A 20,394-nucleotide genomic window follows, 5' to 3' on the forward strand; every position below is an offset into this window, starting at 1 on the left:
CCTGTGATCAGCAGTACCCAGCCACCCTCCTTCGTCACATCAGGAGGGTCATGAGCTGTTCAGCAGAGCTGTCACCATGGGACCACCACCACAGAGAGCTGCCACCACCCTCCACTGTCACCAAAGCCAAATATCTTTGTACACGTTTTGCAGCCTCCAGCAGACAGATTTTCCAGTGTTGCACAAGAAAATACCCGACTACTCCAGCCCTTGCCTTCTGACTACCACTGCTGAGACAGACTTTTGCTTCCACTTTCCCTCTGCTCTTGCCCTTCCTCTCCTTCACACCTCAACCGCACCACATCCCCTCAACAGAAGCAAGAGAAAAAGGGTTACGTGGTGCCTGGAAAACGGAACTAGGAGCAAGCTCTTCCTTTTAATTAAACCCCTCTCTCGTAGGGCACTCAGTAGTGCTCTGGGCCTGGAAGGCTGCCATGGGCTGTACGAGCTAATAAGCCGGGCAATCCTTCTCCGAGCAAGCCAATTTCTCCTTGGTTATGTTTAATTACATTTTAAAATAGCTCCCTGGCTTCCTTTGTCATCTCCAGGGACTCTTTGCCACTGTGGTCAGTTCAGCCCCAGGCACTGCACTCTGCTATTGGATAATTCAGGAGAGCAGCCCAAGTCCAGATGTCTACTGAGATTGGGATGGAGAAGCAGCTCCACCCTGCCACATGCTCCACTCTGGGTGAGCTGGGACTGCCCACCGCACCAGTGACGAGTACCGGCAATGCTCCCTCTCACCACCAGCCACCCCAAGGTTTCAGGACAGGTTTGCAGCACAGAAAAGCTTTTGCCTTACCAGCCCTGTGTTTTACTAACCAGGTAAAGGAGGTCCTGGCCTCCTCCACTGCTTCGGTCAGCAATTGCCACTGTGAAACACGCGCAGACCCTTCTCACCCGGGACGGGCACCCGTTTGTACCCATGGTCCATGCAGCAGCCACTGCTTCCTCCTCAAGGGCCGCTCTGGACCGAGCATGTAACCCTGGCGCCTTCTTCTCAAAAAACGCACACACAAAGGAAAAACCACCCCACAAAATACAATAAAAGTTTAACATCTTTGGCACAGAGGGCTGCCGAGGCGCTGCTTTTTCCTTTTGCTTTTCAACACGGCAGCTTTGTGAAACCGCCCCTGTGCTACCAGGGGAAGGAAGAGGGGGGAAGCCAGAGGGATGTCAGTTTATTTAGACGCCGGCAGGACAGCAGGGCTGCTTTAATACATTATCATAGTTTCTTTCTTATTTATTAACACCGTTAAGGCTGAGAATTGCTTCCTTTCTTCCTCTCGGGCGCTGGAGCAAGCTCCCATGCGGCACGATGCAGAGCCTGCCAAACTTTGGACTCTGCCTTCTGCTTGCTTTCATCAATGGTGCTTGACCTCGGTTGGGTACAAGGCAAACGATAAGCAAATAAGCACGAGGAGCCCCGCACGCTAACCAGCTGGCAGAACCACAGGGCTGCAAGTGCCTCGTCTCGCACCTCCCCGGGGTCAGAGCTGGGGTCTCAACGCAGCCACCCTGCAGCAAGGATGCTCAGCACCACGTCCAGCCCTTAAATGCTACCCTATGAGAAGGACCTTCATGCTTCAGTGGCGACCGAGGCATCCCCTCCCCAGCTGGGGATGCCAGGTTGGCTGCTAACTACATTCGCTTGGTGGTTAAACCGAAAATTCCCCTTGAAAAAAGTTTAAAAAAACAACACAAAAGGGCTTGAAAACCCTAAGACCTGGTGTTCAACCACCCTTCAGCTGGCCAGTCTCGCAGAAAGCATCGTTAACTCTAACGAAGCCCAGGCCCCCCACCCCCACAAGAGATGGCCCAAGGGGACTGGCTGCAGGCAAGCCCAGCGCTGGGAGGTGTTTTTGGGAGCCGGGTACATACAGGCACCCCTCCTTGGGAGGAGCTGGAGCATCTCCCCCCAGCGGTCGAAAGGAGCAGGCATCAGGCTCCCTCCGAAGAGTAGGGCAAGGCAGCAGAAGTCCCAACAGGGAAATTAAACGGATCGGCTATTCCTCCTGGAAGCAAAATGCCCGTTTATAAAAGATCAGCTGTTTCGCAAAGGCAGACTGGAGCGAGCGAGCTTGCCCAGCAGCGGCAGCTGTGCAGAGCCCCTGGCATCCTTCCTGCCGCCCAGGAGACCCTTCCTCCCTCACATCCACACCCGGCAGCTTCAGCGACAAGAATGACAGGAAATTGGGACCAGAAGGGAAGAAAGAGCCCTGGGATCAGCATAGTAAACTCGGAAGGAACAACACTTCAGAGAAAAGCCTTCCCACCTCCATCCTGCTGTTTTCAGGGTGGAAGAAGAGATTAAAAAAAAAGAAAAAAAAAAAAAAAAGAAACAACCGAGGATTGTCCCGCATACATCTTGCGGCTGGCAACTCATCAGGTATCAATTAACACCATTGTTGTCAGAGGTCCTCATCTCTCCCTTGGTCAGCGTCATGCCCAGAAACAGGGTGAACAGGCCCAAAATCAGGCCAGATTTGACAGCGCTCGCTCCCACGCAACGGTTAAGCCCGACACCTCCCAGAGATGGGGACCCCTCTCGAGCTTCACCGTGCACCCCTGGGGAGGGGGCAGCAGGTGGAGGCTTCAGAAGGGCAGGGTTTGTTCTGGTAGACATTGCTCCCCTCCTCGCCTCTCCAGCCCTCCTTGCTGGGTTCACTGCTGCAAGCAAACATTAAGAAAACCCCCAAAATTCCTCATCAAGAGAGCGGGGTGTCAGACAAGGGGTGCATCCTGAGCATGCAGCCAGTGCTCAGCAAGCGGTGCCTTGCCTCTGCGGGGTGGGGTCAGGCTCGCTTGTGAGAAAACCAGCATTTTGGGGAATGGAAAACAGCCTATTAAAAAAAAATAAATAAAATCAAAAAAGCAGCCTGCTTGGGCACATTTCCTTGCTCCCAGGCAAAGGAGTGGGGAGCAAGCGTGTTTTTTGCCACGCCAGCCCCTCACTGCCGGAGGGGGTTTCTAACCGGGACAAACTTGGTTTGCTGGGAAAACAGGATTCAATGCTTTTTGCTAAATTAGCTGCATGTCTGGATGGATTATTTCATGAGAAACTTTCTCAGGAAAGGCAACCTCTCCAGCTTGGGCAAGATTTGCATCCTAAAATAACTTCCCAGGCGGCGAAGGCAGCGGTCCCCAGCTCAGGCGCGACCCAAACACGGGTGTCGAGGCTGGCTCCCAACGCAGTGCCAGGGCCACTGAGCCCCTTCAGGGCGGGGAGAGCAAAACCAGCCCCGATCCCCCATGTTTTTTGAACATCCTTTCCTCGCCGGCTCCTCTGCGGCAGACGGTTGGGCCAGCGCTTCTTCTCCCTCTGCCAAGCAGCATTCATCCCTCCATCCATCCCTCATCACTGGCCAGGGAATGCCCCAGAGCGGAGGGGACACGGACCCACTGCGGCCCCCACTCACCCCAGCTCTGCCCCCACCCCGCGGCCGCAATGCACCCCCCGCCCTTCCGCTCGGAAAGGATGCGTATAAACATATCTCGATATAAAAAATACACAGAAGAGATATACATATGCAAGTAAATAAATATATATGCATGCATTAGAAAAATAAGCAAAGAATAAGCAGACCACCCTGCCAAAAAAAAAACCCAAAGCAGCCCCAGCGGCACATCCCAGGCAGCAAGTCCAAGGGCTGGGGGCAGCGGCTAAAAGCAGGCGCAGGCAGCCGAGCCATATTGCAGCCCCGTTATATTTAAAGCGCGGGGGCGGCTCAGCCCTCCCCCACCGCCCCGGCGCTCACCCAGAAGATGAAGTTGAAGACGAAGAGGAGATATTTGATGCACTTGGTGCAGCCTTCCACCCCCATGGCGGCGCGGGAGAGGCGGGCGGCAGCGGCAGCTCCAGGTCCTGTTCCCTCGGTCTCTGCTGCCGGGCTGGGGCGGCAGCGGCGGCGCGGGAGGAGATGGCCCGCCCCCCCGCGTAAGCCCCGCCCCCCGGACACGCCCCCCGCTCCGGGACCCGGGGGTCAGCACGCACCGCCCCTACCCCTTCCCGAAACGGGCGGTGATGTGCTTCTTTTCGCCGGTTTTCTTTCCTCCCTCCCCGTTCCTTCCTCGCCTTTTTTCCCTTTTCCTTTTTTTCCCTTTTCCTTTTTCCTCCTTTTTCTTTTCCCCCCTTTTTCTTTTTCCCCTTTTTTTTCTTATTCAGTTTTTCTTTTTTTTTATCTTCCCCTCCTTTTTTCTTTTTTCCTTTTTCCTCTTTTCTTTTTTCTTTTTTCCTTTTCTTTTTTCTCTTTGTCATTTTATTTTTCTTTTTTCCTTTTTCTTTTTTTTTTAATTTTCTCTTTCCCCCTCTTTTCTTTTTTCCTTTTTTCCTTTATTTTCTCTCCTTTTTTCTTTTTTCCTTCTTCCATTTTTTTCTTTTTACTTTTATTTTCTTTGTTTGTTTTCTCCCTTTTCTCGTCTTTTTCCTAGCCACTGTTGGCTCACAACAAAGAGTTTGCTATGCACAAGTAGCAGCCACGGGAAGGTGATTTGGGGGGCTATTTATGCATGTAATGCATATGCTATCCCAAATTATCAGTATGATTCATCTGCTTGCAGCAGTAGCTGTAATCCTGCTCGTCTAAAGGATAAAGGATAAAGGATTCTGAAGCTGCTCTCTTGCTACATCATAGCATCCCACAACATCTTTTTTTCTGCACTTTTATCCATTCCATCTATAAATATTAAAATAAAAATACTCCCTGCCCTCAAAACAAACAGAGAGATTGAAGATAAGAGGCTGCATGAACCAAGGAGCCTCTCGTGCACCTAGGTGACTGTTTCCAGAAAAACTCTCAGAGGTGCCACTTGCAGAGTCTGTGCGAGGCAGCGAAAGGAACCAGCTGCAAACCGACAAGGCCTTCAGCAGCAGCAGCCCTGCCAGCTACGAAGAGAAAAATGACTCTCAAATCAACTTCTGTGCACTGGAGAGCAGTCAGCCCCAGCTGCAATCACTGCCACAAAGTTAGCATTGAAACTGCTTCTAGGAAGCTCAGGATGGGTTTTTTTTGGTTGGTTTTTTTTTTTTTTTTTGTCACTGTTGCTTTTCTTTTCTCCCTTTCTGCTCTTTTTTTTTTTTCTCTTATGCTAGGAAGTGAAAAAAAAATGGAAAATAAGACGTAAACCTTTTCAGTTCCATGTCTGGGACCTTCCTTCAGGCTGTGCTGGAGCATGTGCTGCCCAGGGCTCAGTTGCAGATTTGGCTCTGGCAGGGGGAGGAGGGGCACAGCCCCACCATCTCCTGCATCGAGAAGCTCCCAGTTACAGGCTAAAGCCTACTGGGCCTAAACTGGGTTTGTTGTCCCAAAACTTGCGTCCGTCACCCGGACGGATGTACATGCGCAGGTATGGGTGCCTGTCCCAAGACAGCACACCTTAAAGCTCAAAATTGTCTTTTATTTATACAGAAAACATTAAGATATTCAACTTTCTAATCCATATGCATCGCTATTTTATGAAATGGTTGGTCAGAGTCTCTTCACCTAGCATGTAAATTATTGCATGTGCTCAGCCCTGTTCCTCCCCCTGCTTCTTTCGAGTCGGTGGTACGATTTGGGGAGAGGGTCCATGAGTCGGTGCTTGTGGTAACCCTTGCATATGGTAACCCATGCTGGAATTATCTTTCCCCTAGTTTCTTCAGTAGTTTGGCAAACCTAAGCAGTTCTCCATGGGTTGTTGATGGAGCTACCATTTTATCATTTTATGCTTCTTGCTTTTAGACATGTCAGAAAAAGGCACATTGTTTAAATTATGAATCTTTAACTAACATTATTCTGGCTTCAAACCATTAAGGATAGGGCTATAGAAAGGGTATGTAAAGCAGTAGTTAACTTGGCTATTAATCTAAATTTTACATTTTTAATTTTCTTGCAACAGGTTCGCAACCACATGGCTGTACCAACAAAGTCTTCTCCAAAACTTGGAAGTGGGAAAGGTTTTCAAGCTTTGTCCAAATATTTTTATTTTTTTTTAAAGCAGCTCAGCTGAGTACATGTGAAAGCTTTGACTTTAATGAACAGGAAGAAAAAATACCCACCACCATGCCACAGGGTCGAGATAACGTATACTGTTTCCCAAGACTACGTGTGATTTCAGATGTTGCATATTCATTTGTCATGCTGTACTACTTGCTGTATAGTCCGTAAAGTACCAGAACTGCATTTCAAGGACTCCCAGTGGCTTTATCAGCTCTTTAGAAAATGCTGCTGTATAAATAAGTAAAACTAATTTGCACTAATTCAGCTCATTGCATCGGTGTCACATGCCAGTATCGAGTGTAAGTTCTATGAATAGGGCTGATGACTTCCCTCTTTAGGAGGATGGGCTTGGTTTGAGCGCTCAGCCATGCGCCAGTGCTCATGCGTACCCGTTCGCAGAGCAGCCAGCTGCAGGCAAGTCTGTGAAGAAGATACTTACCTCCCAAGCCTTGCATCACTGAAAGAAAAAGTAAACTCTTAAAAATAATTTAAAAAAATTTTAAAAGCCCCAAGATCTCAAATAAAAAACTCCCCCCACCCCCGAGCAGCCATTTGAATTTGATTCCACAACTGGGTTTGCAAGTAGAGTGAAGCAGCAGAGAGCGGAGGTGCTTGCAGTGTTTTTCCTCTGTCTACTGGGCTTGGGTTGTTGGTTTGTCGGGTTTTTTTTTGCAAATCTGTTTATAAAAGTCAGTGTCATGCTTGCGGGATTTAGCATAGCTGACATCTCTGGGTACCATTTACCAGGGTCCGTTAGAGCAGATGTGGCTTGAGCTGCCTCCCACCCAGGCCTGGTTTTCATCTGCATTCCCTCACCCCCAAGACTGGGCAACCCCAGTCCCCAGGACCTCCAGCCTGCTTCTCCTAGGGAGATGTCCGCCAGCCTTCCAGCAGTTCCCCCTCAAAAAAAACCCCCTTCAGTTTTATAAAAAGTGCTGGAAAGGGATGAGGGGAGATGACAAACCTGCATCCTCCCCACCTTGTACACGTGCCTGGAGAGCTGGCAACCAGGGTGTGAAACGATTAGCGCCAAGGCAGGCCCTAAACACCTAACACCCAGAGTCTCCAGGAGATTTGGAAGAGCAGCAGGAGTCCCTCATCCACCGGGGACCGCAGGACAGCCACTGATGTGGTACTTTGGCTGCGTGGCTTGGGTTTGCATGGCAGCCCCCCTGCCCTTCTCATACCCAGCACAAAAATGATGGACAAACCGTGGGAATAAAACATACATCATTTCATGGGTGATGTCCTAGTTAGCTTTTAACCACTGTGTCTTATTTTCTGTGGAAAATATGACAGAAATAGTCTGGATTTCCAATTTTCCTGTGGTGGTGTAAAAGTGACCCAAACCAACAGCAGCATCACCGAAAATCTGTAAATAGGACATTTTGGGGATGCATGAGAAGCAGCTCAGAAATTCATTCTGCTGGAGGCTAATAGTTCCAGAGCACCTAAGAATAACTTCCTAGGCAGTCAACACCCCACAATACTGTTTTGCAAGGTAGGGACCAAGCAAGGGCAAGCTGCAGGGCATGGAGTGGCCTACGGCAGCAGGAAGATGAAGCTCCATTGCCTGAGGAGAGGAGGCACCCTGGGAGCCAGCCAATGCCTTCATTTTGAGTAGAAAAAAGGTGTCTCTAAGGGGACATCTACAGAGTATCTTTGCTGTGCTTCAGTGGGAGCGGCTGGCTCATATGAAGATCCCTGTGCCCGGCTGTGCAAATTCAGCCAAAGTGTTGTGATAGCCCGGGGCGGGGGGTCACGTTTGCCTTGCAGCCTTTGGTGGGGGGGTTGCGGCAAGCGGAGACCTGTAGCTGCGCCTGAAGTTTCTGTTTCTAATAAACTCAAATGTTTCCCGTCTGCGTGGTCTGTCTCTCTGCCATCTTTAAATATTTATATCAGCGTATCTATGGTGATGGGTCAGGTTATATAAGGAGGAGGAGGAAAGGCGGGGGGTGATGGGGAAGGACAGCATTGGCTCCCATAGGAGTTATGACAGAGAGAGTGCACATTCAAGCGGGTTTCTCCATCCAGCCCAGATGCTCGCCTCTTCTCTGCTCAGGCTCTGCTGCTTGCTAGCCCACAAAGTGAATGTTCGTGTTTCTCAGGGCGTCAGAGAGGGCCGAGCTGCAGCTGGGCTGAGCTGCGCTTTGCGAGATGCCATGTGGGAGAGCAAGAGCCCAGCCCATCGATGCAGAGAGCTTCTATTGTATAATCAATGTATAATTCATTAGTAGGTGAATAAAGACTGGAATAGCTTGTTGCTGATGTAACAGGGCTGAGAAGAAAGCGAGCACGTCCGCGAGCAAGCTGGTGCGCACAGCGGTTAAACAATAGCACTTAGTGATGCTGAGAGGAGAGAGGGGGGATTTTGCCTTGGGAGAACATAAACGACCCGGCTAGCCGGCTGTGCCATGCAGGGATCTGCATCTTCTTGGCAAAAATGCTGGGAAGGAGCTTTCCTTTTTTCTTACTGGCATCTTAGGGAATAGCATCTGGTAGACAGAAGAGTATTAGCTGTGGGTGGGCACCTCCGGGCTTGGCCGAAGGTATTTCCTCCAAGATGTGCCAATTCCACAGAAGCTGAGCCACCGTCCTGTGTCTCTTCTAGATAAAGAGATGTTTTTTTTTCCTCATGACTCTCCTGGCCAGAGGTAGATATGCAAATTGCCTCCAGGTATTTATTTGTTTGACGGACCGCCAAAAACCAGGTGACTATAGATAGCCCTGGATTTGTGCTGGGGGCGAGGGGGATGGCATGGCACGGAGCGGAGCAGCCTTACTTGCAGGCCTGCAACCAGTCATGGGTTTGGCACTACGTGTGTTTTTCCAAAACAGTCTCTGCGGCTGCTCCGGGGTTTCCCCTCCTCGCTCCCGCACTCTCCCCCACAGTCCCACCTGCTGCTACTTCTCCCAGTGTTCAGGGCTGATGCTCGCTGCTGGTTTCTCAGCCTCCCAGAAGAGGAACTACACAGTTAAGAAAAAAAAAATCCCTTTTCATCCCAATATAGCATTTTACTAAAAGAGAGAACTGCAGTGAAACTTCATGTGAAGCATGGAGGGTATGGATCTGACCATGTATTCAAAGCAGCTTCTGACCTTACTCACCTTCAGCCATGCTGCTGCGTGCAGCCTCTAGCACCTTACCACCTCTGGCTGCATTTCTAGAGGAGAATTATAGCCAGCTGCTCTTGCAAATGCTTTGCTTCTGAATGTGGTTAAGCAAAAAAAATATGTCTATAAACTCTTTCTAAAAAAAAAATATTTTGTATGTCTGCAGCTCGAAAATGCAGCTTTGCCTTGGGAGGAGATGGCTTCCTCGCCACCCCAGTGCTGCGGAAGTTCACCCAGATTTGCCAACTTATAAGGCTTCGGAAGGACTTGCTTAGCAGTATCTCGTTTAGGAGCTGGCTGCCGGCAGGAATCAGAGCTGCAGAGCTGTTGCATGAGGAAGTTGTGTTTTGACGGCGGTGGGAACGGGCAGACACACAGTCAACAGGGCAGGAAGCAGCAAAACGTTTTGGAGCCGAGCCAGCACACCACGAGGCTGAAAGATTCCTACTCTCCTCACCACCCAATCCCTCTAGAGAGTCAGTAAATTGCTTACTTAACCTGTGCTTTTCACAAGTGCTCTGAGCTCCTCAGGTTTTTTCTGAGTACTGGAAAACCCGCTTATGCAGAAGCCCTGAGCATCTTTGGCTGCTGTGCAAAGCTGCGCCCTGCTCACCTGCAGTTCTGCGTGAGAAATGCATCAAAAAAAGTGACGTCTGTTGCCCTCAGAGCAGGGGCTGGGGAAGCTCCAAAGCAAGCTGTGGTGAGGCTGCCCATGCGGTGAGCCCCACATAAAGCCTTGGGGGAAATTAAAGCTCACGTTGGCAGAGCAGGACCTGAGCGGTGCATGGGTGCAAGAGTTGGTCAGAAGATCAGCATTGTCTCAACCTTGTCATGAAGGACATGGCTCATCAAGGACACGGCACATCAGGGACACGGCACCTCCAGGTTGGACTATGGATTTGATGGAGCCTAAAGTTAGGCTCACAGCTTGACATCAGTTGCTGCGAGCAGTCTGCCTGAGATGTATTTGCTGTTCCCGTGAGTGGAATGCAGTTTCCACGGATGAGTTGCTGTGAGCCTCAGTTGCTGCTCCCACGGGTGGAGCACGGTTTCTGTGGAAGCAAGAGGCGTTACACTCCTGGAACGGGGACTGAATAAGGCATAGCACTGCTGGAGCGGGTACTGAGTGTACTGCCTGTTCTCCATTATCAGGGAAGGACCTGAGCTGCTAAGATAACCGCAGAGCTGCTATCGAGGAAGATGGAGCGCAACGGCCATCTCAGAACTTTGCTCACGATAATGAGTTCCGAGAAAGGCGGAGATCCCCGAAGCAAAGGAGGAGCAAGGTTTGTTACTGAGCATAAAAGGTCAACCGCTAACAATGAGACCCCTGAGCGAATTCTCCCCACCAAGGAGCAACATCAACATCGATCGTGAAGATCAGTGGGACGCTGCCTGGATCTGGGACCATAGGGACACCTTGGACTCACGCTGGTAGCTGTTATCCTCTTTCCTATTTTTCCTTACCTTTCCTTTCCACTCCCTTTTATCTATTGCATGCCGCATTATGGGAAAAATAATAAAGTTTGTACAGTTTGATTGAAACCAACCCTTTTGGCGTGTTAGCCGTGATTTTGCACTTGGAGATCGCAGTAAAAGAGTCCTGAGTGGACCGTGACAATGGGCAACGAAGGCCAGAGAGCAGCACAAAAGGCTTTTTGCCGCTGCCGTGGGGTGATGATCCCCAGCCCTGCAGCTGGTCGTCTGGCCTTGAGTTGGTTCCTCTTCCTGTGTCTTCAGATGGAGCTGGAGGCTTGTCTAAAATAAAAGGGTAACGCATAAGCACAAGCTAGTGCATATCCGTAGAGCGGCCAAACTGCGATTGCCCAGACAACCTTAGCGGAACTAACTGATAATTGCTGGAGTTTAATTGACAATTAATTGGAGCCAATTCACAATTAAATATTTAACTTTGCACCTTTGGTCTCTCTTTATTTTTTTTTCTCTGGCCTATGCCTACATCAATAGGGATTTACTTCCTACCACAGCTTGAGTGTTGACGTCCTTATAACAACCAGCTTCCGCTTGCACAAGCCCTAGGACAGCCAGCAGGTCTCAGGTGTTTCCTAGCCTGGCTGCTCGCTTTGCATCCCCACTGCTCAGCTCCGTGCTCTTATCCTGACAAAATCTCGCTCTCACTCTTCTCAACACCGGGAAAATCTCAGCAGTGCTTACAAACAGGTTCCTAGGATTTTGCTCTGGTTGCACAAGAGCTGTGATTTGCCCATCATGAGCAGCAAATTAGGGACTGGCAAGCGCAAGAACACTGACTGCAGGACTGGGATTTTTTTTGTTGGCACAGGTGTAAAGCAGCCCACTGGACACCTGCCCACCTCGCAGCTTCCATCCAGCCACCCCTGGGTGCTGCCACTTCTACGACTGCAAACAAAATGGTGAAGCTGCATTTTTCTGCAGGTTTCTAAAAATCGAGAAGCTGAAGGTAGCAGCTCTCCTGCGCTGGAATTTATGGTTCTGCTTTGCCATCCACTCATTAAAGAAGCTGCTCCTTGCAGGGGAGCTCCAGCATACACACAGAAGAAGGTTTGGTTTTTCTTAAATTATAGTTTGTTGGACTATTTTGCACCTAAAAAAATACCTAAACCCACGGTTGGCTACCAGAGGAAGAAAGGGAACTTCCAGCTCCCTGGAACAAGAAATTGCAGGCTTCTAGTCTGCTGCTTATTGGGAAGAAGAAACGATGACTCTCCAGGTGCATCATCCCCTTGTGAGATGTTTTGGTGCAGGTCATGTTCTCACCCCTGCCACAAGCAGCAGAAATCATTACAGAGGTATGAAGACAGCAGCTACGTGCTACTATATGTCCAGTGCTGGAAAGGTGCCCGCTTCTTCTGATGACGTTTTAGTGATCACTGAAGAGCTGGGGCAGGGGGATACGATAGCCTTTCAGGTTTCTTTATCATCTATACGCTACTCCTGTCCGTAATAATCCTTTCACGCTAAAAATGAACCCAGGAAGGAGGAGCACCTAAAGCTTTGGCAGTCCTGGTGGTGAAGCTTTAACAGAGATCTTGTCTTGTTGATGAGGCTTTAAGCAGGTAGCCCACATCGATGAACAGAGACACCACCAATTTGCTCGATTGCCAGTGCTTTTTGATACAGCAGAACATCATCAGTTGCCCTGCCAACACAGAGTGGCAGGCAAGACCTGACTACCTAGTGTTTAAAAAAAGTGAAACTGGAGAGATTTCTTCCATATAAATACTCTGGTCTTTATTGCTTAAATGTGTCCTTTAGCTTTTTTTTTTTCCTGCCCCTGCTTGTATTACTCCTCGTGAGGAGCTGGCTGAGGGTAGGATGAGGCTGATGAGTGACTCCTCTTCCTCTAAAGGACCAACACCATCCTTTCCCTCTTGGGTGCTAAGGCATGCTGCTGGGACAGGCAAGCACCAGCTGCCCAGGGAATATCTCTTCCCAGCACCAAAAGAATTACTGAGGGCTCCCTATGACACAACGCCCTGAGCAACGCAGGCAGTCTCATGCAGGGCAGTGAAAGAGAAGGAATGATAGCCTTTTGCAAGAAATTCATCTTTATTGAGGCAACCATGAGTCACATGAACTGCCAGCTGGCCTGAGGAATAACAATAGCAGTGGCCTGGACAACAGCAGCTGGAGCTCACAAGGGAGATTGTCTCTCTCCAGAGAGCGATATATTTAATGGTATGTATACACATATAAGTGAATTCTTCCCCACTGCTAGAAAGCAGGTATGTTGGACAAGTACATATCACCACTAAATCCTTGCTAGGCTGAGGCATGTTGGTGACTGCCAGGAGGTAGCTTGAGCAGTTTGAACCTGATCCTGCTTCCAGTGAAGTCAACGGTGAAGCTGCACTGGTTCCAAGGAAGCAAGATGAGGAGTGATAGCCCTTCCGCCCAACGCAATTGTCTCCAATGCAAGGTATTGGCAGCCATGTCAAAATGCCAACCAGGTGCTGCAGGCTGTACTGCTGTTCTCATATGTGTAGCAGCCCCTGCCTGAGGGCCAGGACCTGTCCTGAACATACATCAGCACAGGGGTTTCCACCTTTATCTCAATGAAGAATTGCTACTTACTGCTTGTCGAGGCTAAATGCCACAACGAAGGAGAGGGGTGAAAGCTGTCGTTGGGTTCAACAGACATTTCATCACACAGCCATACAGTTTACAGCAGGTTTTCCAGTAGGCACTAAATCTATTGCTATGATGGGTTTCAGCTTAGAAGCAGCTCTGCCTCCTTGCAATGAGGGCAAAGCACGCCGGGGAGCCATTTTTTGAGCTAGACTGACAGCAGAGTTCTTCAGCTGATTGAGGCTTTTAAAATTTCTGTTTATTACTGACAAGGTGATGTAAAGAGGACATGGAGTTGGACATTGTATTGTTTGATCTGGCTGGAGATCAGTCCTGTTCTCTTACAGATTTAAACTTCAGTCCTGCGTGTGTGTGTAATATCAAAGTCCTTTTGTATTGCACAGCAGCGCGGTGGGTTAGTGAAGCTAGACAAACAGAGCCAGGGCTGGAAGTTGAACAAGCCCCCATGAAATCAGTGTGCCATCAAGCTCTAGGAGGCTGACTAAATCCTAAGAATTAAAAAATCACATCAGCAAGGAGGAATGACAGAGGGGTAGGTCCTTATGCTGGTCATTTGTTTCAAGGCTCATGCACTGCTTTCTGATTTTTTTTTCTGATCTCTATCAAAAGCTCTGTAAATCTGGCAATATTTGGAAACAAGGAAAAAAAACAGTCGACAGTGGTTGGATGCGTACATGCTCAGCATGATGAGAAATGTGCCCAAAGTCAATCACTACAAGCGTCCAGACTAGGAGAGCACATTTCCCATCAGTGATGACACACTTTGTGTCCAGGTATGCACTGATAGCATAAGTTTGGTCCTGAGCTGCAGTCCAAAGCCATCTTCCTAGAAACATTGCATCTCTGGGGTCACAGAAAACTGCTCAGATGACAGCACAAGAGGCATTTACTTTAATGCTGTGATTTTTGCTGGGCTTTTCTCCCCATTTTTGTCCTCAGGGGCTGTTTGTGTCCTGCTTGTGGAGCTACAGCCCGTATGTCGGCTGGCGAGGCGACCTGCATCTCTGAGCCCAGGTGTGAGTCTCAGTCCTTGTCCATTTTCAGCAAAGGTGAGGGACTGCTCCTCCTCAGAGCATGACTCACTCTGACCAGCTTGGAAGCATACGACGGCTAGTAGTGCAGGAAGGGGAAATGCGTGATGCACATCCCACCGCCTGATCCCATGCGAGGCCTTCCCAGGGGATTTTGTGGGTGACTTCAGACATTTTCCTGCGCCAAGAGCTGGCTCTACCTGGTAGGGATGCCCGGGCAGCGGGTTTCTACCTCTCTCGTAGGATGTATTTGCCTTTCCGGTTCAGGTTGCTGCTGAAGTGGATGGAGAACCAGAGAAATGAAGTCAAGATCATCCCGTAAACCTAGAAGGAAATAAGTGAGATGGGCACACAATTAAATGTTGAACTGATTATGATACTCCATCTGTGTAAATAATCAATCATAAATGTTTCCTGTTAGTCCACTTGACACTTCTGAATTTATGTATCAGGATGTCACATTTTTCTTAAGAGAGCTGTTTTCCAGCAAAACGGTGAACACCATTTCAAACATGGGAGGGGAAAAAAAAAACAACACTCAACACATGGTTAAAGCATCTGATTGGAATTAGCACAGTATGGCTCAAACACGGTCCTAAAAATACCACGAAATGAGACGAAACCAGGAAATTCAGATTTCAAATTCCTGCCACAAAACATTCTTCTATGGAAACAAACATGTCTCTTTCATAATAATAGCCTTTTGTAAAGATAATATAAGGAGAAAAAAACCTAAACCCCATGTATTGTTTGGAGTAAAAGCCCCAACAAAACAAAAAAAACCCCTAACAAAACCCAAACTCCACCCCATGCACGTGCACTTCTGTGAAGACAGAGGACAGTATGCTTCCTCTGCATTGTGATATTCTGCCTGGTACATCCCTCACCAGAATTCACACAGGCAACGTATCAAAGCTAAGGCTGCTGTGGGAAGGATAAGAAGGGCTGTAACAACAAGCTCTTTCCTAAAAGTCTGCCTTAACGTGCAAGCACCTTCGCTTGCGGCTTGATGTGGGGATATGTGAGCATTGTTGGCCAAGGGACAATGACATCAGAGCAGCTATAGCCCTCATTGCGTGCTTCCTTAGCATCCTGCCATCACAATAGTCAGCTATGCAGCGAGATTTCCTCTAGCACGCGCTTCAAAGGCAGCCGCCTTATCTGGCCACAGCACCAAGCTGTGAAAAGAACAGATATATATATATATATATAAAATAAAAACACTCCCGCTTTTGTCTGAATATAGTTGCAGTGAAATTCCTCCAATACCTGAGAAGATATTCACACATGACTTTACATTTGTAGCTCCATAGCAATGCCTGATGGTTTTCCTAATTTACTACTAGCAATATAAAATGCAAAAGTGTTTGTTCCTCTGGGTTTTATTTAGATGGAGAAAAGAGTCTTCTAACCCATGGTTGTGCCAAGGTGGACACAAGTAGTAAAACAATCTCCAAAGACACATTAAGTCAGGAAAGGTCCCCCCAGCTGAGGAGCAGTATGTAGATATCACAGCAGATCAAACCTCCCCTCATGGTGAAGAAACGTATCTCCTGGCGTGTACTCTTTTCTGGCATGCTTCAACACACACGCAGGGCCCTCATGTAGAGGTAATTACAGCGACAGACCTCTGCCAAGCAGCAGGTGGGCATGCAACCAGGCTTGTTTTAATTAGTGGTGCTCTCCAGCTCCAGAGGGACCATCCCCATGCAGCCACCGAGCCCCCTCACTGCTGAAGGACACACAACTCTTGCAGCATTTCCTTTTTTCTTTTGTCCTCTCCTAACTGAGACTCACAAATTCAGTACAGACTCTTTCTACCCAAGCTGTCCTATCCTCTGAAGATGATCCTACCCCTCCTCTGCAAGATATTGCCTCAAAGATGGCACAAAGGAGCCCAGGCAACACACTCTGCTCCTTAAGAGCCTGTGTTTCACCCACCCACTGCCTGAGAGCACCTTACCAGGTTTGTCAACGGTCATTAAGAGGATGAGACCTTCCCTTTCCGTGCAGCTCTCCAGCTCCACTGCTGGTGCTCAGTAGCTTTCAGGACCTTCCAGCTCCAGCTGCACAAAGCAACTTCCCAGACCAAGCTGGGAGGCAGCCAGTAAGCACCGGACAAGGAGAGGCAGTGAATTTCCTAAAACATGGAGCTTTTACTGCATCTCCTATTCCACAATTGCTACCGCCTTCCTACCCAATCCGCAAGCCCTGCGCTGGGTGACAATGGCCTCTCGCTGGCAGAAGGTGGCGTGCAGGCAAGCCCAGGTAGATGAAATGCAAACACTGCTGCAGCCCACTCCCACTGCCCCCCACTCTGAGCTGCCATCCCTGGTTTGGGCAGAAAAAAACATGCAGCAAGCCTGTTCCTGCAGGAAAACTCCTCCATCCATCAGCCTGGCCAAGACAGGTCTTGGCCCTTTCTTAATTTCCATGGTGGAGTACAGTCACTTGCTTCTCTGCTGTTGGTCTCCAAAATCACCCAAAATCCTAGCTTCTGGGGCTAATTTAGGATATGCTTTCCCCACTGGAGCCTGCCTCTCGGGACCAAAATGCGAAGGAATAGACATAGCTACCGTGAAGCCAATGGTGATGCCCAGGAGCGTGGAGGCAAAGCCCATGTGTTTCCTCAAGAAGTCCTGGATCTCTTGTAGGCAGTCCTGGGGAGGAGAGAGACATCCCTTGCAGCACCTCGATGGGGGACTTCACCCCCTCAACAGCGCTTGTCACGACTCCAGATAGAAAGGGAGACAAGAGGGCGATGCAGCGTCGCACAGCTCCTTTTTTTTTCCTGCCACTTGATGCAACTTGGGAAGAAAAACACCTGCAGTCTGTTCTCCATCACTACAATACACCTATGATTTTCCTGGTATGGTGCGTTTTGCACTGTGGGGGACACGTGTGCGCACAGGTAAGTGTGGTCACGCAGAAGCTTTTTGTCTTTCCACCCACTGGAAAATGGAAAGAGGGAAGTGAAAAGATGGAAAAGTGTAGCACACTGTAAGCTAAACGTGCTCCCCAAAGGCATTAACGAACAGCTTAGTTTTGCAAGGCGTCGCAAGCATTAATGTACATTAGCCTCAAGCATGCCAGCAGCCCCATGGAAATCCAGGAGGTGTTAGCCAAGAGAGCCATTTCAAAAATGCAAGAGCATGCCCTTGATGAAGTGATTCACAGAGTGAGGTAAGAGTGCTCAAAGCCAGAGAGCAAATGCACGGCAGCTACCAAACTGCGGTTCCCCACATTGCAAAATGCATCCTCCCACCCACCTCCCGAGGAAACACAGATCATTAATGGGGTGGAACAGAGCCAACCCTACAGTGCCCGGTTTTGCTCTGCCCTCCCTTCCTGCCCTTTGAGCCAAGTTTGACTCTGTGTCGAGATGCAACATTCCCGAAGGCAGCGCTTTGAAACACTGCCCCTTGGGCAGACATGTGCCTGCGCATCATGGCGTCCTGTTAGCACTTGACGTCTTCGCCTAACAACAATGTTTTTGTATAGCTGTAGCAACACGGTTTTGTTTTTCCTAGGGACAACATGTGTATTGATGCTGGCAGCTTTAGCTACTTCAGCTGATTCGGCTGCTCCCGTGGAAGAAAAATAATCATAGAGTGGATTTGTTGAGAGAATATGAAGCCTACGTTGTGGCTTCAACACAGAGGCAGTCTAATGCTGGTGGCTTATCCATCAGCCTCACTGAGATACTGCAAAGAGCAGGAATGAAGTGTACTTGATAAGACTACTGCTGGGCATCATCATCCTGCTTCATGAGTTTCTCATTTTAATATCTATTTAAGGCCCTGGGAAAAAGGAATTAGAGTGAATTCTACATTTGCTGTTAGTGAGACACTTTTTAAGCCTCAGAAACTAGTGGCACCTGGAAAAGTCCAATGGTCTTTTTGAGCTGAGGCACATGTCTGATATCTCACGCTCTCTGCGGGGGCAGGAAATGAGGAGGAAGCTGGAGTGAAGCAACAGGCTGCAAACACAAGCATTTTGAAGGCTTCCTAGAGCTGCGAAGGAAACCACATCTGCAGGTCTGAGGCCTGCTAATTCACCAGCTGAGATGCCTCCCTACTGAAACAACAAAACCCCAACCCACAGCAACCTCAAACCATGAAAAAGTCACAATTTTCATGAAGACTTAAAAACCAGAGAGATTTTAACAGTTAGCAAGTTTCTTCCACTGTGGGGTGGAAAAAAACCTTTCTCCCTTACCTGTCCCACATCGCGCACCTGGATGGATGGGCATGTCTTGTTCTCAATGTCGGCCATGTCACCAAATGGAGAGTGCTTCCCGCAGCACAGGAACTGGAAGAGAGGGAGAGGTCTGCCAGCCACCTGTCGGGGCTCTCCCCTCACAGCCAGCTGCTGTGGCAGGACCTACTGGTGATGGGCCACCCATCCTCACTGCTGCCCTGGTCAGGGCTAAACACCCAGGGCTGCAAGGAGCAAAGCACGTAGGTATGCAACTGACAACTGCAGCAATGTGGTTAAATTTGGAGGAAGTGGATGGGTCTGGCCCCAAACTGGCCTGTGCTCTTCCAGAACTGTTGCCTGGGGCTGGGCCAAGCCCTCCCTCCATGATCACACCAGCTCTCACAGTGGCTGCTCTGGAAAACCCAGGGATGTGCAGACTCATGTTTCCAGTGGTTTTTATGGGCTGGGGTGGGGGAGGCAGTCCCAGCAACACCCACGGTGCAGCTGGTTTCCTATAGCCAGGGTGAACTGGTCAGCTTGGTACTCTAGCAGAAGTGGGAAAGAAAAGAAAAAAAAAAAAAAAAAGAGTAGGAGGACTGTTTCTCCATCAGTTAAAGTGGCTAAAACAAGCAACTGATGGAGCTGGGTATCGTGCCTGGTTCTCCCTGCCAAGGGAGACTCTGGGTGTGCTGCTCCCCAGTCCCGCAGAGGAAGAACCACCACGCCTGCTCATGGCTCAGAGGGCCACCACCATTGTTGCAATGAGAAACATTTGCCCTTTTCTATGTTTTGAGAAGCAGCTTCGGAAAGTACTTGTTACGATGACTTAAGAAAACACAGAAGGATAAAAGGAGTTGCATGGGAGGAACCTGGAAACAGGCAAGCGGAGCCGACCTTCCTGTGCAGCCCTACTGTGTGCCACGAACTCACTACCCAACAGGCCCTGCTGCACAAGGAGATGGCATCTCCTTTACTCAGCGGGGACTCAGGAGTTTCTCACCATGGGGGACATCCTCACACATTTCCTGTGGCTTTGAAGGCAAGTGTCCCCCTGTGCTTTGGGCAACCACCCTTGCCCACCTACTGAGCTACAGAGAAGAACCCTGCACCAACAGCATCCTGGGTGGTGGTTTGGGGGAGCTTGCTAGCAGCCTCCAGCATTGCAAGAGACCATGTAGCCTCCAGTACTCCTCAGCCATATGCTCAAGGGTAAACAGAAACAACCAAGTCCAAATACTTCTGCTGGGCAATGCAGAATTCCCTTCCTCTCTCTACCTGACCAGGGACACCAGAGAAATGCATGTCCATTTTCTCGTACCAGAGACAGAGGGCATGGCAGAGGGCCTGCTGAGACAGACCACGTCTGTATCAGCTACAGTGCAGAAGCTTTGAAGATCTCACACCAAAGTGGTGCTCAGGTAGGTGGCCCTTTCCTCCTGTTGATAATTTGGTTGGTCAAACCTGGGAAAGGAAGAGTAAGGAGGGAGGAGCAGACTTCACAACAGGCTAGAGGAGCCTGTTCCTGATGGAAAATGGCATTGCAGCATCCATGAGGCAGAGCAGAGGTGTCAGCCCAAGCCTGCTGAAACCATCAGGAACATACCCCAGGGCAAGGTTTTCCGCTAACGCTGAAAGACAACTTACCACTTCATGGATGGCAGTCAGCTCGTGCCTCCTGAAGCTGGAGGTGTTCCTCCTCACCTCCTCATACACAAGATCATACACATCCATCATGCTGTCTTCCACCTGCAATGAAAGCAGAGATCTGTACATGGAAAACACTGACCACAGTCATCTCTGGAAGGAAATATGCTCCTCTCACATCCCCCCAGAAGGTCTTCCAGGTATAGCAAAGCAAGCAGTGCAGCTGTTAAATGACCACCATGCAGCAGCAGGAGCTGGGGTATGACCACCCTGCACCAAGGTGGGTGCCTGTCACCAGTGCATCTCCAAGTCCCTCTGCCAGGCAAGGATGACACTGT

General features: G+C 49.3%; 2 protein-coding genes across 3 annotated transcripts in view; both read right to left on the reverse strand.

Annotated features, from left to right (window-relative positions):
- The window catches only part of CD81 (CD81 molecule), a 35,224-nt gene extending 31,315 nt beyond the window's left edge, over nt 1-3,909 (reverse strand). Inside the window, exon 1 of the mRNA XM_086748745.1 lies at nt 3,759-3,909. Coding sequence (XP_086604871.1) covers nt 3,759-3,824 — 66 coding nt within the window. The 5' untranslated portion in view covers nt 3,825-3,909. The remainder of the gene's footprint in view (nt 1-3,758) is intronic.
- A 9,485-nt stretch (nt 3,910-13,394) lies between these two features.
- TSPAN32 (tetraspanin 32) overlaps nt 13,395-20,394 on the reverse strand; it is a 28,432-nt gene continuing 21,432 nt past the window's right edge. For both annotated transcript variants that reach the window (XM_086749197.1, XM_086749198.1), the window contains exons 5-8: nt 20,057-20,158; nt 18,431-18,523; nt 16,789-16,872; nt 13,395-14,536 (exon numbers count right to left, since the gene is read on the reverse strand). In XM_086749197.1, the coding sequence (XP_086605323.1) occupies nt 14,441-14,536; nt 16,789-16,872; nt 18,431-18,523; nt 20,057-20,158 (375 nt within the window). In that variant the 3' untranslated portion in view covers nt 13,395-14,440. The remainder of the gene's footprint in view (nt 14,537-16,788; nt 16,873-18,430; nt 18,524-20,056; nt 20,159-20,394) is intronic.

This window comes from Chlamydotis macqueenii, chromosome 5 (assembly GCF_036417535.1).
Source record: "Chlamydotis macqueenii isolate bChlMac1 chromosome 5, bChlMac1.mat, whole genome shotgun sequence".
Lineage (NCBI taxonomy): Eukaryota > Metazoa > Chordata > Aves > Otidiformes > Otididae > Chlamydotis > Chlamydotis macqueenii.